The sequence below is a fragment of the Eleutherodactylus coqui genome, chromosome 4, assembly GCF_035609145.1.
Source record: "Eleutherodactylus coqui strain aEleCoq1 chromosome 4, aEleCoq1.hap1, whole genome shotgun sequence".
Taxonomy (NCBI): domain Eukaryota; kingdom Metazoa; phylum Chordata; class Amphibia; order Anura; family Eleutherodactylidae; genus Eleutherodactylus; species Eleutherodactylus coqui.
This window is the reverse complement of record NC_089840.1, coordinates 207,437,553-207,454,553: the sequence shown is the minus strand read 5'-3', so window position 1 is coordinate 207,454,553 and position 17,001 is coordinate 207,437,553. Positions and strand designations below refer to the sequence as shown.

Below are 17,001 nucleotides of genomic sequence, written 5' to 3'. Positions count from 1 at the left end.
TTTCCCCATTGGGCTTTTGTTTACTTTGGCTGCAGTTGTAACATTATGTATATGCACATAACTGCTGCATTTGTTCACTGGCCTCCACAGTATACGGCTTGAGACTGCTAAGGCCAGCAATTGGGTGCAGTGGTCAAGTGTGTGTATATGGAATGTCACCGTTACAATGGGGAGGAGTGAGTTAGTTTGTACAGAAGGCAGGAAATGTTTGAAATTAACAATGTCACTATAACTTAGAAAATGCTTTAATCTATTTACTTGTGATTAGAGATGAGCGAGTGTACTCGCTAAGGCACAGTACTCGAGCGAGTAGTGCCTTAGCCGAGTATCTCCCCGCTCGTCTCTAAAGATTCGGGGGGCGGCGGAGGAGAGCGGGGAGGAACGGAGGGGAGATCTCTCTCTCCCTCTATCCCCCCCGCTCCCCCCTGCTCCCCGCCGCAACTCGCCTGTCACCGGCGCCGGCCCCCGAATCTTTAGAGACGAGCGGGGAGATACTCGGCTAAGGCACTACTCGCTCGAGTAATGTGCCTTAGCGAGTATACTCGCTCATCTCTACTTGTGATACTTGCGCAGATCATGTTACTGTGCTTGTCTGTATGATTGGTGAATCATGTTTTTAAATATTTGTACATGTCCTCCATCCATTTGCACTGACGAAGGGCCAAACATGGCTCGAAACACACAAGGAATGTTGGAATGATGCACTGACTGCACTATTCGTTTAATGAATATCATGGCTCTAACAAAGCTACTTTGTTTGCAGATGCAGGAATATTTCTTCAGCTTATTTTCATTAGTCTTTTGGAGTGCCGCCTTCTCTTGTAGAGGCCCTGGAACACCCCCTACATTTATAACTTCATCCTAAGCATATCACATCACCTGATGCCCTCACAACTTGCATATATATTCTAGTTCACCTAACCATTAGAAAGTTCCTCTACAAAAAGTTGACATACAAGTAAATCAAACAGTGAAAGATGGGAAGTAAATAAGACATCCATAAGTTATGGCAATATCCATCCTATATTCATCAGTAGCTAGAAGCCTTTAAATATTAATGGCTAGAAACACCTTAGCATAATTTATTGCATCACATGTATGATGAGGGGGGAAAAAACATTGTTGTAATTAGTTTTTAATTAACCCCTTTAAAAACGTGGCTTGTCTTGGACTTTATACAATGTCCAAGAAGAAATCTGCACTCAGAAAGTAATGGTAAAAAAAAACAACATTTTTTGAAGGCAATCTACAAATTGTGACATTTCGGTCTTTTCCTAGACCTTCGCTTAAAATATTAGATTATGTCCGTAAGTAAAATTGGCAGAAATCAGCAATATGTAGTATTCTCTTATCTTTGAAGATGCCAGTAGTCACAAGATTGCTAAAACTGCATTATGTGGATATCAGAAAAGTCATATAACATGGCAGGACCATGCTTGACTTTCAAGCACCAATGTTGTTCATGCAGCAATTTGCCGAAATCAGAAGTGTCTGGATGCTAACGGTGACCCCTTTTGGCACCTAACTTAATTTGAAGAACTCAAACCTGACTTCTAACCATCCTTTTATGTCCATATAAATCTAGTAATAAAGCTTTTATACAGATATTTAGCATATTGATGTCTGTATAGATTTTTGGGACACCCTGTATTTATGACCTGGTGTAGGAACAATCTACTTACCTTGAAGTTAATGTAAGTCATTTTTTTAACCATTTGGCTTCTGTAACTTGTATGCATTACACTACATTGCCAGCTGCTTGGTGCTATTCAGCATCTATTCCTTCAGCCAGACAGTCTCCAGTCCCTCGTGTCTTCTCCTTAATGTTAATCTAAGATGAATTCTAATAAAATAACATTAACCTTGAGCTTATTTGAGTGTTCAAGAGTTTACAAGCGGGTCTGAAGAACCAGCTGATGGAACTGATGCTGAACCGTATCATGCGGCTTGTAATGTATTATAATACAAGCTGCAGAAGCCAAACTGTTCAGGTTTTTTTTTAACTGATTCCAACTTTTCCATAATTCATGCAATACAATAAATGATGCAAAGGTGTCCGTAGCCTTTAAATGGGAACATGTCAGCTTGAAGACGCTGTCCAAACTGCAGGAGGAGCTGAACAGACGGATATGTAGCTTTGTGGAAAAATATTCAGTATAACTTGTTGTTTTTTATTATTTCATGTAAACCTCTGCGGTTTTGGAGTTTAGAGGTCCAGTGGGCGGTGCTATCAGTTATTGGCAGCTATCTGTGTATGACAGAAATAGCTGTCACTCCTTGACTAGGACCGCCCACTGGACTCCTAAACTCTGAAAGAGCAGAAATTTATATGAATTAAGTACATATTATACTGAATCTTTTCCTACAAAACTATATATCAATCTGTGCAGCTCCTCCTGCTTCATAACATGTTGCCTACAGAGGGTTACATTTTCATTGTGACAGGTTATATTTAACTCCACCCTAAACTAAAAATAGAACATTATGTAATCTTTCCTCTACTCAAGGCTTCAAAAATATATTTTCTTTTCCATGAAATATAAAAAAGGACAGATGGGGAAAAGTTCTAAAAAAGTTCAACGAAAAGCTCACCACTAGAGATGAATGAGCGTACTTGCAAAGGCAAGCTACTCGAGCGAGTAGTGCCTTATACGAGTACCTGCCCGCTCGTCTCAAAAGATTCGGGTGCCGGCAGGGAGGAGCGGGGGTGGGGATCTCTTCCCCCCCTGCTCACTCCCGCAGCTCACCGCTCTCCCCCGCCGACATCCGAATCTTTTGAGACGAGTGGGCAGGTACTCGCATAAGGCACTACTCGCTTGACTAGTTTGCCTTAGCGAGTACTCTCACTCATCTCTACTCCCCACAAAAGATGCAGAATAGTCCTTCAGCTAGGGTGTAGGTGGAGTGCACAGTATAGTTGTCTGTGATTAGCTTGACAAACATTGGCAGATGAAAAAAGTCTGACACTACCAAAACTCCATAAAAACTTCTTTCTTTCTTGTACCATGTTAAAATCGATACAGGAGAGGTGCCATTGTGCATTGATCAATATTTATGCGTTTTGGACCAACTGGGTCCTTGTCCAAAGCATACAAGGTACTGGTCCGAAACTCGTAAGCATTGATGAATGTAGTTTGGCACCTCTCTTAATTTTAACAAGCTATAATAAAACAAGTTTTTATGAAATCATGGATGTGTCAGACCTTCCTCATCTGGGGAAAGTTATAACCAGCTTGGGTTTCATCTGAAGCTTAATACCGTTACCGATCCAAATGAATATATCTGGGACCTGGGAACCATTCTCAGCCTTGCAACACCATATCAATTTGCTTTTACTAGTTTTATCTTTGTGGTTAGCATACTAGAATACTTAAACTTTGTTCCAACTTTCTCCACAAGGTAGCTTGGATGCTTTGACTGCAAATCAATCCACCACTGAAAGTCCTGAACCACACGGAGAACGAGTCCGCAGAGCTGCAACCTCAAGGACCGAAAGAATATGGCCTGGTGGAATCATCCCCTATATAATACAAGGCAACTTTACTGGTTTGTGACACCATCAGAATTATGTTGGCATGGACTTAGTTCTGTACTGTTTAAGGGCCACTCCAGTGTTTTGTTCCTTTTTTTCTTTTTCACCATGTAGCAATCCACCTAGTGTATATAAGTGAACTAGTATTACCTTGGGTAGTTAATTCTTTCTGTCTGAAACTCCTAGGCTCTTTTCCTTCAGATGGTCATGTGATTTCAATTCTGACCAGGTCAGATCTACTTGGGGTTATGAGTTCTCAAATAAATTCAATTTCACAGTCTGTGTGCTGCCGTTACATGCACTTACCACATAAATTACCTGCAGGGGAATATGGACATGATCAGTTACTGATGATTATCACACAATTTCTGACACACAGTTATAATAATGGAGATCAGGGCTCATTCTCCAGATTGTATACTTATGGTCTGCAGCTTATTTAGGTGGATATAAAATGTAACGCGAATTAAACTGTCCTCCCAGCGGTCAGAAATGGTACAACTTCTAGCTAATGCTTTGCTGATTTATCATGAGCTAGATGTGAAACTAAAATTTGAAAGATCTCAGCTTCAAGATTTCCAGAGTGTGACAGGCAATCAAATGAGGGGGGCAGGGATGGAAAAATTTATTTTCTCCGGAGTGGCCCGATAATATATTTGTCGTACGTAGAAATTAGTATCTTTGTTTTGTGGAAACAGATCTGATGAACATTTTTGAAAACGGCTGTGCAAGTAAAACAAAAAATTACCTAATGAATCAATATTGAGGGTTTTTTAAAGGTGCTACACGTTAATTTCACTTTTAATGGTGTTATTTTACAGGCAACCAAAGAGCAATATTTAAACAAGCCATGAGGCACTGGGAAAGATTTACCTGTGTTACATTTATAGAAAGAACAGATGAGGAAAGTTATATTGTCTTTACTTACAGAACATGTGGGTAAGTATAAAGACTAAAAGTCATAGAAGATCTAAAACAATAACATACGGACATGTTAGTATTCTATCCCTCCTATGGATCGAGGTCCAGAGAATTGTTTTGGATAGTGTGCCTTTAAGAGTGCTTTCACAAAGTTGCAGTTGAGGGATTGTTAAGACCTCAATGTGCATATGTTTTTGCCATAATTTTGTGGTTATGTGGTTGCAGGTTTAATAGGTATATAAATGAATTTTGCAACTGCATCGAAAATTTTTTTAGCCACACCTCAACCGCAACCATGTGAATACACCCTAGGACCACCTTAACACATAGCGTAAATGCTGCAGGCATATTTTGCTGCTGAAATTTTGCAATATTTACAAGCCATGTGGAGGAGATCTCAAAGACCTCCACATGGACTGTAAAGCTGCCGCCCTAAATCTGCAGAGTTATTAAAAAAAAACCCTGCGGATTCTAAATTCCCAGCATGCCTCTTTATGCTGTGGATTTTAAGCCTTGAAATACAAGAGTTAAAGCCCGCAGCCATATACTTGGCCAAATCCGCACCATTTGGGTGTGGATTTTACCACTGTGGTCTTGTGGCATATTTGCTGCGGATTTTCACTGCTGAATATGCCAAGTGTGAAGGGAGCCTAACTGTTCTCACCTTAAGGTCTGACCCCTGTGTACAGTCAGAAAGGGATACTTCACACTTTTTGGACAGATCTGTCAAATTGAATTTTTTGAATACTGTGCAGTATACATCAGGAAAGCTTTTTTCTTTTCACCCTTTTACTCCAGGTGTATACTGTAAGCTAAATGGGAAAACTTGGCAGGTTGAAAATCAAAGTGATAGCCTATCTTTGACAATTTTAATTCTTTACTTATGGGAATATTATTTTTCTCTCCTCCTGTCATTTTTGGAAAAGGGATGACTGAAGGCAAGCTTTTGACTGACTCTTCGGTCTTTAGAAACTATTTAAGAAAATACCAATATGGCTGCACTGTTGTCACTTAAAAAAATGCTGCAACTCAATAAAAAAATGCCAATAGCAACATAAATGAAATAAATATATAATTATTGACTTTGTAGTTTCTGGTCTACTCATGCAGTTTTGTGGTTTCAGAGGAAATCCTCTTTAAAGGAAACACTGAATCTGGAAACAAATGATAAGAGTAAAGAGGAGATAATTTTGCCGCATAGTTTGTCAGTCTGCAGGATTCTCTTTCGGGAACAAACAATCTTGGAGAAATCCTGCAGAGAACGCGAGTTAATTTTCTGCTGATTTGTTCTGCCGTAGATTTATGCTGTGGGAAAAAATTGCAGCATGTTCTATTTTGCCATGTTTTACCGCGGCGGGAGGTCTTCATCAATATAGTATTAATGGAGACCGCGGAAAAATGCGGTAAAAAGCATGTTTTTCCGCGATCATCAGTGGGGAATTTTTGTTTCTCCCCGCAGCGTAAAACCACGGGCATATCCCACTTAGTCTGTGGGCATGAGCCCTTAATAGAAAATTGACCCTTTAGCTGTTTTTCATTGGTACCACTTACTTTTCCAGCCTTTTGTGAATGCTATCCCAATTTTTTGAGATATGTTGCGGTCATCAATTTTTAAATGAGTTAAAATTTAAACAAATGAAATGGAAAAATGTTTTCCTTTCCCTTCTGATGTGTTCCATGTTAACATTTTATTTCAATTTTACACACTTTTTTGGAATTGGGGTTATATTGACTCTTCTATTTTTGAAAGCATTTTTACTTTGCTGCATTTTTCCATACCTGCCTAAAACTTCTGCACAGTATTGTATATTGGCACAGTGTGAATTTTTTACGGCTAATTTCACTGAAAATCCATAGCATTTGCCAACACATGACCATACCTTACAGATTGCATGATGATTAATCAGGCTTGTGTGGATCCTGTATAGAAACTATGGGGGCAAATTTACTAAGTTCGGCATTTCCTGTGCCAGACTTAGTACAGTTTTCCTGGACACACTGTGCTGAACTGATGAAGAAGTGCACCCCGCTTCACATATTCAGTGCCTTGCCGGAATCTCCATGTGCGTAAACAGAAATTTACACCAGATTCTGGCATCAATTCTACATAAATCAGTTGGTGTGGGGCAAAAAGGGGAAGTGGTGAGGTTAGGGAAAAAAGGAGAAAAGTCACAAATTTTTGTGCAAATGCCTGCTTGTGCAAAAAATTGCGACTCTTTTACATAGAAAGTAGTGTAAACCCTTTTGTAAATTTGCCCCTATAGTCTTCAGACTGGAGAGGGCTCATTTAAGGTTGTGCTGTGTCTTTCAGCAGAGGACCACAGTATATAGAGCCCTTCTGTTCCTAATCATCTTAGATAACCCTTATGCATCTCTGCTGATCTACCAGTAATTGTGAGCCATGCAGGTTATTAGCTAAGACCTTGCAGGCAATACAATGTCAAACTACTGTTAAGGTGGTAGATGCCTCTTTATCTACTGGGTCCTGTTCAGCTGCATCGGTTGCACATATATGTTCACTCATAGCTGTCCAAATGGCCTAATCAAACATTCATGGTGCTGAATTATGCAGTTCAGGCAGTTGTTCCCTGGTCACCACTTGCAAGGGGGAAGGAGGGGGGGGGGGGGGGGAGACAAGGATTGGCAGTTGCTACCCAGTGGTAAAGGTGCACATACTATAAAGATGCAATCAAATTTTAGCCTTTGGGTGCTTATTGTTGAAATTGTGTTTTTGCTTTTTGAAAAAATGAACAAAACTGATGTCATCAACAGACTTGCAGATATTAACAATTATGTCCAACTACCCAAATAAAAAAGTTACATTGTTGATCGCCAACAATATTTTATCTATTTACTGTATCCGCTTGTTGTCTATTTTATTTTCGGTCTGTGTATATTGATATCAGTTGTATGTAGTTAATTATGTTCTAGAATACTAGTGTCAGTTATAGAGGACAAGGCATACAATGATACTAAGGCACAAACTGTAGAAAATTATTTATAATTGTTTTTAAAATTTTTTAAGCTGCTGTTCATATGTAGGTCGACGAGGAGGAGGTCCTCAGGCTATATCCATAGGAAAGAACTGTGATAAGTTTGGCATTGTGGTCCACGAACTAGGACATGTGATTGGATTTTGGCATGAACACACACGTCCAGACAGAGATGAACACGTGACAATTGTAAGAGAAAACATACAGCAAGGTGAGAGAACATGAGAACATTCTGAGCCTCATGGTCTATGGAGTTAAGTTTTCACATGGCTCTGAAAATCGTGCGAGATTTGCTCATTGTGGGATGCACGAATCGAATGCCATCCTTTTGAAAGGGGTCTTATTAGAGATGAGCGAGCACCCAAATGCTCGAGTCCGCGTTATTCGAGTCGAGCTTTTCGTAAAATTCGAGAGCTCTACTCGAGTAACGAACCCTATTGACTACAATGGGAGACTCAACCCGGGTACCGGGCTTTTTTTTTTTTTCCTGGGTCTCTCTCTCCCTCTCCCTCTCCCTCTCCCTCTCCCTCTCCCTCTCCCTCTCCCTCTCCCTCTCCCTCTCCCTCTCCCCCCTGCCTGCCAGACAAAAAATTTGCAAATGGAGCGCGCTGAGGCGGGGAGGGCCGAGTTTCATGACCCAATATCTCGCTCGGCCGTGTGTGGGAAGCCATAGGTTGAAGTGAAACATCTTGAAGCAACCGCTGCCTAGTTATCTAGTAGTAGATTATACAAGCTTACACAAGTGGATCACCAAGAGCTTGAAGGGTGTAAAACGTATTTCTTCTCACCAAGTTATTACATGAACTTCTATTGGAAGCCTTATAGATTTACCTTTTGTCATGGCTAAAAAGCCACACACACACGCCTAGGATTAGCATTTATAATGACAAGCATTGGCTGGAGTGCTGTAGAGTATATGGCCATTGACCCTGAAGTAGTTGAGATGTGTTTTTGAAGTGATGAATTATCTTTAACCTGTAGTCTGATGGTTGAGGCTGGGATGGCAGATGCCAGTAGAAATTTTCCTTTCCAAATGCATAGTGACAACTATAAATGTCACATCTAAAACTACTGACGAAACCAGAGTGAGCAGGATATCCATACAGTCCAGACAGGTATGTATGCTGGAGAATAATGGTAGCTAGATGCAGAACCAGACAGAACACTGCTACAGATCTGAATGGAACACCCCAAAAGAGCGCCCAGCTGGACTCCTCTTGAGGCGGAGCACCTTGTACAAAGCGAGATCGGATTTCCGAGAGGAACTGGGAACCGAACCAGGGACTACAGATAGACTGGATGTAGAACACTGACAACTTACAGCACATAGATAAACTGAGTACAAAACTGACAACAGACAGGTATGCAGAGAGTCCTGACAGCCCAGAATACTAGAAGTATAACCGGCGTCCCCAGCAAGATGTGGCCGGTTTAGAGATCATAAGAAATTAGCTGGCTGGGCTGTCAATCAGCTAAACAACTGTAATATGGTTACTGATTAGCTGGTGCATCACAAGATCTGGAGTCGACATAGTGACGTCACCCCAGACTCCATCCTAAGACATGGAAAAAAGCAGGGCCGTGGCAGTAACGTCTAGTGGAGAAAGAATACTAGCCAGGGACTACTGTACATAAATCTTTACGTTTTAAGTAGAATTAGCTTTTCACTCATTTACAGTAGTTCCGGGTAATGAAATTGTCACTTTATCTTAGCTTTGTTACCAATTGTGGAAAATATCACTCATTTCTTTGTATCAAACAGACACTGACCTTCATGGTACCCACTCATCAATTTATAGAAACCTTATTGTGGTGACCTATGCTGTGTAACCGAGTGTAGGGAGCCTTCTTCTAGAAGATCCATTTATGGGGCAAAACTAAGGCCAAGTTGATTTATATAAGACCACAAACTAGTCTGTTACATGGTAAAGTAATGGATGCTCTTTATAAACATACATTGAAATATAAGAATTTTTTTAAATATTGTCTTGTAGGCCAGGAATACAACTTCCTTAAGATGGAACCAGGAGAAGTCAATTCTTTGGGAGAGACATATGACTTTGATAGTATCATGCATTATGCCCGGAACACATTCTCAAGGTTGGAATCTAAGGTTATGTCTCTTAAGTTCTTCATAGAATTTGTTATTTTCTATTTGCTCTATTGTGTCTCAGCTGTTAATTGTATATGCTTAATGTGAAGATCAAATATCCCTGGTTTATAGACTTGTTTGTTTCCAATACATTTGTATTATGTCTGAGGTTTTTTATTACTTTGCCTTTCACATAATAGCCTTTCCCATATATAATATGACAATTTAGGTTTCATTGTAGTCCGCATTTTCCTTCTACTTCCACACCCAAATGCTCATTAACCTTACCAGAATCCAGTAAGTTGAGATCTGCAATGTTTTTTAGCAGCTTACCCATACAGGGCAGCTAGCTTGTGTCTGTACCTATAGAACCAACATGGAAGATCTCTGGTTTCGGGACAAATCTGTCCCAGGGCCAGATGGGGAAGGTAAATTGCCTAGAGTTAATCCAAGGTCCTATTTTCAGCCATCCAAGATGGCCAACGGACTCTTCAAACTACCTAATGCACACAGTGTTAATTACCAGTACACTATACCTGCTCTCTGATTTGGCCAATGCTGCTCACATGATCAGCACTGGCCAATCAGAGAGAGTATACATTAGGTAGTTAATTCATGGAATTACGGAAACAGCGTAGCGCACTGTGTTATGCTGTTTCCTTGTCTCCCTTGTTCTACGAGCTTGGCTCTTTCTGTAGGTTCCAGCCACATGGCCAGTAGCCATGACAGCAGTGTCCCATCTCGGCTATGAAAAAGTAAGATTGGCTTACCTCTTTTATATTGACCATCGTATTGCCTACTGTATTTATCAGTTCTGCATATGGAAGGACAACTAAAGGGATCTACAAAGTTATGGCCCTACTAGAGGTGGATGAGTAGAAGATTGGAATTAACTGTAACTTTACATGTATGGTAAAGTAACCGAGGGACTGCATTGATATATAGGAAAATATGCTGTATATACCAACCCCTAGTTATATTACTTGTTTGGACCAGAGATGATACTTGTATATCACATAGCTGTTGCGGTTTTTGCTTTTATATTACTTTGGGCCTCTGCAAAAGTGCTGCTATTCAATTTAGGGAAAATGTTCCCCTGGGAAATATGGAGATCTTCTCGTATAGCAAAACTAAGGTAGTCTTCTCCTAAATGATGTATACAAGACAATTGGTCCAGAACTCCCCTTTTATTGCCTTGTTAAAATATAGCGGATATACTTACTAGGCTTTGGAAACGCAGCTGTGTAATTTGGTGAGTGTAAACGAATGTAGGCTTGCCTCATACTGGGGTGAATTGTTAAATGGCCACAAATATAGAAGCGGAAACTGTAAACTGATCCCCAGGGGCAGCTGTAGGCAGGCTGAACGTAATTCAGAAAATGAATGCAAAAGCACAAATCTGCCTGGTTAAGTGCCATATTCTTTGTGTCTATCAATTGCAACAAACCAACTTAAGTTGACATAAGGCTGCTATCTGATAACTGACTTTTTTTTATGAAGAATTCCGCCCAAAGCCGCATAATAAATTCTTAATCTCATATGTTCATATGACCTTTTAATGGAGTTTGTTCATTATTGTTGCTGGCATTGAGTTATTCTGCTTCACACAAGTACATATTGTAAACAAAAAGCCATCTTGGTACCAATGTTAAATGTGATATGTGACCCACCTGGTAGTGTACTTAAGAAATATTTACAAGCTGTATCGTGTAAGGACAAAAAAGCATATAACACATAATTCATCCTATTCATTTTCCTAAGTAATGGACTGTAAACTACAGAAATACAAAGGACTCTTGTTGCATGTATAAACTAACTGCACAGTTGCTTCCTCTGGTTTTTCATGCTTGTGCCTAGGCTACAATCTCTATAGTACATTTACGCTTTTTGCCAGTAGTTGCTATTAAATAGCAGTTCCGCCAAAAATCATTTATACATGGATTCAAAAGACATTTGCCTATTAATACAGCTATAGGAGAACTATGACTGACCCCCAGTTTAGGACGAATGCTGTTTATTGTGCAGGTAAAAGACATTAGGGTTTTGGATGAACACAGCTCGTTCTATTTCAAACAATGGAAGCTGTGGTTTTCTCAGCGCTATCAACGTGCTTTCACTGTCATTTTAAAGCCAAGACTCCTGTCATGCTGATAGCAGTTACCGAACTGGAGCTAGAGTCTTTTGAAGTGCGGGCAGGAGTATTGAACTTACAGTTGTCACTTTTTTCAGTCAGTATGCATAGCAGAGGAGATTGAGAGGAACGAGCAGGCAGCAGAGAAGGACCTGTGGTTCCCCTGTCTCTCACTGTCCCAGTAGAAAGTAACATTGAATTTTCTTCATATTATCCCTATCAATCAGGGAGTATATTTGCTCTCTTATTGTCACATATAGGGGTCTTTTCCCCCCAGAAATAGAGTGAAAAGAGGAAGATTTGATAATTTAATCACCATTTAATCCTGACAATGCTGCAGTCATTGCTGACCATGGCATCTATACATTTTTGCAGAACATTTTTTTTCTCTCTCTTACACAAGGCTTTAAATATTGGAAAAGTGAAAAGAACAAAAAACTGCAGATAATTTGTATCGCCACATCTCTTTCAGCCTGCACAATAAAATAGTACATTATTTATCTAGCACAGTAAATTGCATTTGAAAATAAAACAAAAACTAAATGCCAAAATAGAAGGTTTCTGTTAATCTTTCTTCTCTGAAACAGGGAAACACATAATCAAAATGTTGTGTATAACTCAAAATCATGCTAATAAAACTACAAGTAGAAGTCGTCCTGAAAAAACAAACCCACATACAGCTTTGTCGAAGGAAAAATAAAATGCTCTGGTCCTGAAATGTGGTGACACTTAAAGTCTTTCTGTTTAAAGTTGTGCAAAAATAGTAAAATTAGAATCTTTTATAAATTCGGTGGTGTTTGTAATTGTAATAACACCATAAAATAGAGTTAACATAATTATACAACATGAGGAACAGCACAAAAATAAATCCCCCAAAAGAATGATTGAAATAATTTTTTCCATTACCCCCACCACCACCAGTAAAAAAAAAAAAAATCGGTTATTCAGTATATTATATGTATCCAAAATTAGTTCTCATAAAAACTAGAACTAGTCCCAGCTACACTGACAAAAAAATAAAGTTCTGACTGATGAAACACAAAAGGGTAAATCATTTACTGTTTTTTAACCCCTTAAGGACCAGGGTGTTGTGGTTCTAAAGGACCAGACACTTTTTAGGGATTTTAACAATGTCATGGTTTTACTGACCTATTTTTTTTCTTCAACTACAAAAATTATTTTTGCTGCGTTTTTTTTAACCTGTGACATGTAGGGCTACATTTTTAGATCTTTTTTTCTCTGACATTTCTTTTTTTTTTTTTTTTTATTGAAGGTAAAAAGCAGAATTATCTTTTAAATTTATAGTTGTGTTTTTTTTTTTTTTTTTTAAAGTAGTTAACTTACACTAAAATATAACAAAGGAATAGGTTCCTCATTTTGTTTCCGATATTTTGATATATAAAATGTATAGTTTTAGATTACATATGGTCACTGTTCTGGTTGGCATTGGTGGTGGGTCATTTTCTTTTTTATGTCTTATTTTTGCAACTATTTTTGTGCCATCTTTGACCCCCATAATGTCATACAATGTGACTGACCTATAGAGGTATTATATCTTTTTTTTTTTTTTTCCCATAACTTTTCACTGTAGCTGGGGCATCTATAGGAGCCCCAGTTACAGGGAAAACCTCTCCTTGTAGTGACAGTAGTCACTTACAAAGCTAATTAAGGTCTGCTAGGACTCTGCAGCTCTACTGTAACAGGGGGCATACAGCGGTCATGTAATCACCAGGTCACATAGCTGAAGTAATACTTCCACTTTCACTCTTTTTAGTATTTGGTGCTCAATGAGTGCTGTTTAACCTGGAAAGGCAGAAGCTGTTAAAAACTGCTTCTTCCTTCTCCTCTGGGTCTTCAGCTGTGACTAACAGCTGAGACCCCAAACTGCTACTGCTTGATTGCTGGAGCAGAGGCTTTAATCCTGCACCGTACCTCTGTTATCGGCCGGGATTAAAGCCTAGGACCAAGCATCGTATATTTATCGCACTTGGTCTTTAAGCAGTTAAGGATAAATTAATTATGTCCCTAAGAGTTTAATAATGCACTTAAGGCAACAAAGCTCTTCACCAAATATATTTATGTGAAACATAAATTCAAAATCTACAATAAAAAAAAATATTTCCTGGGAGCGTTTTGCCAAATTTAATGTGACTGTTGGGGAAAGGTTAACTACTTCTGGCCTCTTTACCTTGCTTGCACATCCCCATCTATTCCAGTATCCTTAAATCTAAGTGACAACCTCAAAAAAAACCTCTCCTAGCTGTTGTCACTTTTTGGGTTCCGCATCCAAATATATGTAATTACGAATCTATAGCATCAGTCACTGTTAGAGATTTAGTGTCAATTTTGCCCCAAAGACAAAATTGACCATATTTAGACAAATTCTGCTACCCAACCTCTTGATTAATAGACCTTATAAACTTCTCACGCCATCGAATAGCTTGAATGAGTGAAATATATGGCAGTATGTGATTTGATGTAGCCTTTTAATTGAATGGCCACAGTCATGAGGGGTTTACTCATCTTTATTCTTAGCTATAGTTTTTAGATAGGACTTGACAATGTACACAAGCCCCGTCAGTAGTCCTTGTCAGTCCCCATCTTCAATAAAGCTTTCTTGAGAAGGTCATTATTTGACTGGCTCTTTTTTGAGCCATATATTTCATATTGTGACCATTACATAACATTCCTTCAAAGGCTCTCTGGCTTGTATTATAATGACATACTTGTCTCTTCTTTCACAGAACTTAGTTCATTTTATGATTTGATTAAGATTGTGCTTTTGTAGAAAAAGACATGAAACGAATGTTCTTTCCCATTGAAACTCAGACCAACAAATCAAATATTGTAAAATTACAATTGCAACCAGTCCAGGAAGTTAACTCCTAAACACCATGTCGGTGCCTTTGTAGTGCTTAATGAGAATTACTATTGAGGATACGATAAAACTTATGTAAACAACTTCTAACTTTTTTTCTTTAGCGCTTCCATTATAATCCTATTCCAGCTGAGAAGTGATGTGCTCTACATACTGAGAGCAAAGGCACTTTCAAGATAATGGAAATAATTTCCATATCTAACTGGTTCTGAGCTAGCTCGAAATAAAGCATTTGGGAAAGCTGGTAATTAAAAGTGCAGTTGAATGCTTTTGGGGGAAAAAATCCAGTTCCAGAATCCCTATGGGAAATAAGAGCAGCGTCTCTGCTGGATACCCTATAAAAATTGAGTTGTGTAAACGGAGAGTGGTTTCTACTTTAGGTCCTTTTAATGATCTTGTAGAGTCTCTGCACTTTTTATAAGATACCAAAACTCCTATAAATCTAATTTTTGTTCAAATAAGCTCATTTACCAGGAATTGTAGCTTGTGGAATCATCAACTCTTTGTAGATGACGAAGAGTTTGCCAGTCGTTGCAAATCCCAGTTTTACGTCTTTAGGAATCAGCAATTCAACACAACATAATAACCATGAATGAGGCATTGTGAAGAGTTAGACATTATATGGAGGAATTAAAAAGCTTAAGAAAAGGAATAAGGCAAACACAGCCACTTCTGTAGGTATTATATGTGGTGAATATGAGAAATGTCCACCGATTTGTTGTCCTAGGCAGAAATTAAAACTAGGGTTCAGTTTCTTGCATAGAACTGTATACTAAATCAGGTAGCTGCTGATTCAGTATGTGATTTGCCAGAATCATCCAATATTAGTTTGTGAGATTCACATTTAATCTCTTAAAGACCAGGGTGTTTCGGTCCTAAAGGAGCAGACAATTTTTAGGGATTTTACCCAAGTTGGGCTTTTACTACCCTTTTTTTTTTTTTTTTTTTTTTTATTCTTTAGCTACCAAAATTATTTTTGCTGCATTTTTTTCCCGTGACATATATGGCTATTTTTTATATCTTTTTTTTCACTAACTTTTTTTTTTTTTTTTACAGTTTGTTTTTGTTTTGCTTTTGAGGGTAAAAAACTAAAAAAAAAACTATTTTCTTTTTTTAATTTATATTTGTTTATTTCTAAAATTAATCTATTAATATAAAATAAAGTATGGGAAGGAGTTTCTCATTTTGTTTAGGCTGTTTAGATATCTAATCTGCACTGTGTACTATGTAGCCTGGAAAGGAGAAGGCAGAAGTGGTTAAAAACCTTCTCCCGACTCCTCCGGGTTCTCAGCTGTGGCAAAGAGCTGACAACCTGACCTGCTCCTGCTTGATTGCAGGAGCAGTGGCTTTTATCCCATGCCATACTTCTGCTATCTACCCGAATTAAAGCCCAGGGCCCAACGCCGTATTTATCGTGCTTGGTTCTTAAGGGGTTAAAAGTTTTGTGTTTAAAAAATCATCATTATTCTACATGTATAAATTGCGTATTTTTGGAAAACTTCTCTTGCTGTGTAGAGCACAGCGCTATTTTTGCTTTATAAAAAAAACTTGGTGGCTCGGCGCAGCGCTCCCATCAAATACGTCAAACAATAAGATCCTTTGATTTGGTAATATAAACACCCGGCATTGGAAAACATGTTCTAGGGCGAAACCTCCTCATAAAAGTTCAGCTAGTTTTCTATACAGTCTGAGACCCGGGGAGTGTAAGGTCCCAACTGCCAGGGAGGACACGGGTATACCAGTGGAGGGTGCAACAGTCGGGACAGTTGAAGAAATCCCATAGATGTTGGCGAGATGGAGGAGTTGAATTCCCTCGGTTCACCTACTCCCACTTAGGTGGATCTGTATCTGGTCTGCAGCTCCTCCAGAATATCTTGCACACTTAAAAACTATACAGCCCTTGAATCTCCTTGGTGCCGGTGGTACCTTATGGGTTTTGTTTCACCCATTTTCTATTCTGCATCTATTTCGGCTTTACGGCTGCTTGCTGAAGGATGCGAAGACCTCTGCTCCAGCTACTAGTAACAAATAATATTCTATCTCAGTAGAGATGAGCGAACGTACTCGTCCGAGCTTGATACTCGTTCGAGTATTAGCGTGTTCGAGATGCTCGTTACTCGTACGAGTACCACACGATGTTCGGGTTACTTTCACTTTCATCTCTGAGACGTTAGCGCGATTTTCTGGCCAATTGAAAGACAGGGAAGGCATTACAACTTCCCCCTGCGACGTTCAAGCCCTATACCACCCCCCTGCAGTGAGTGGCTGGCGAGATCAGGTGTCACCCGAGTATAAAAATCGGCCCCTCCCGCGGCTCGCCACACATGCGTTCTGACATAGAGGAGGGAAAGTGCTATCTTGTTGGAGCTGCTATAGGGAGAGTGTTAGGAGTATTTTAGGCTTCAAGAACCCCAACGGTCCTTCTTAGGGCCACATCTAACCGTGTGCAGTACT

The 17,001-nt window shown here is 39.2% G+C and overlaps 1 protein-coding gene across 2 annotated transcripts in view; it reads left to right on the top strand.

The window, feature by feature from the left end:
* Positions 1 to 17,001, top strand: part of TLL2 (tolloid like 2) — a 148,822-nt gene that overhangs the window by 95,556 nt on the left and 36,265 nt on the right. Inside the window, exons 4-7 of one of the 2 annotated variants that reach the window (XM_066600616.1) lie at positions 3,400 to 3,546; positions 4,354 to 4,471; positions 7,479 to 7,657; positions 9,441 to 9,546. In XM_066600616.1, the coding sequence (XP_066456713.1) occupies positions 3,400 to 3,546; positions 4,354 to 4,471; positions 7,479 to 7,657; positions 9,441 to 9,546 (550 nt within the window). Of the gene's footprint in view, positions 1 to 3,399; positions 3,547 to 4,353; positions 4,472 to 7,478; positions 7,658 to 9,440; positions 9,547 to 17,001 lie in introns of those variants that run through there. The other variant, XM_066600618.1, reaches the window with a different exon arrangement.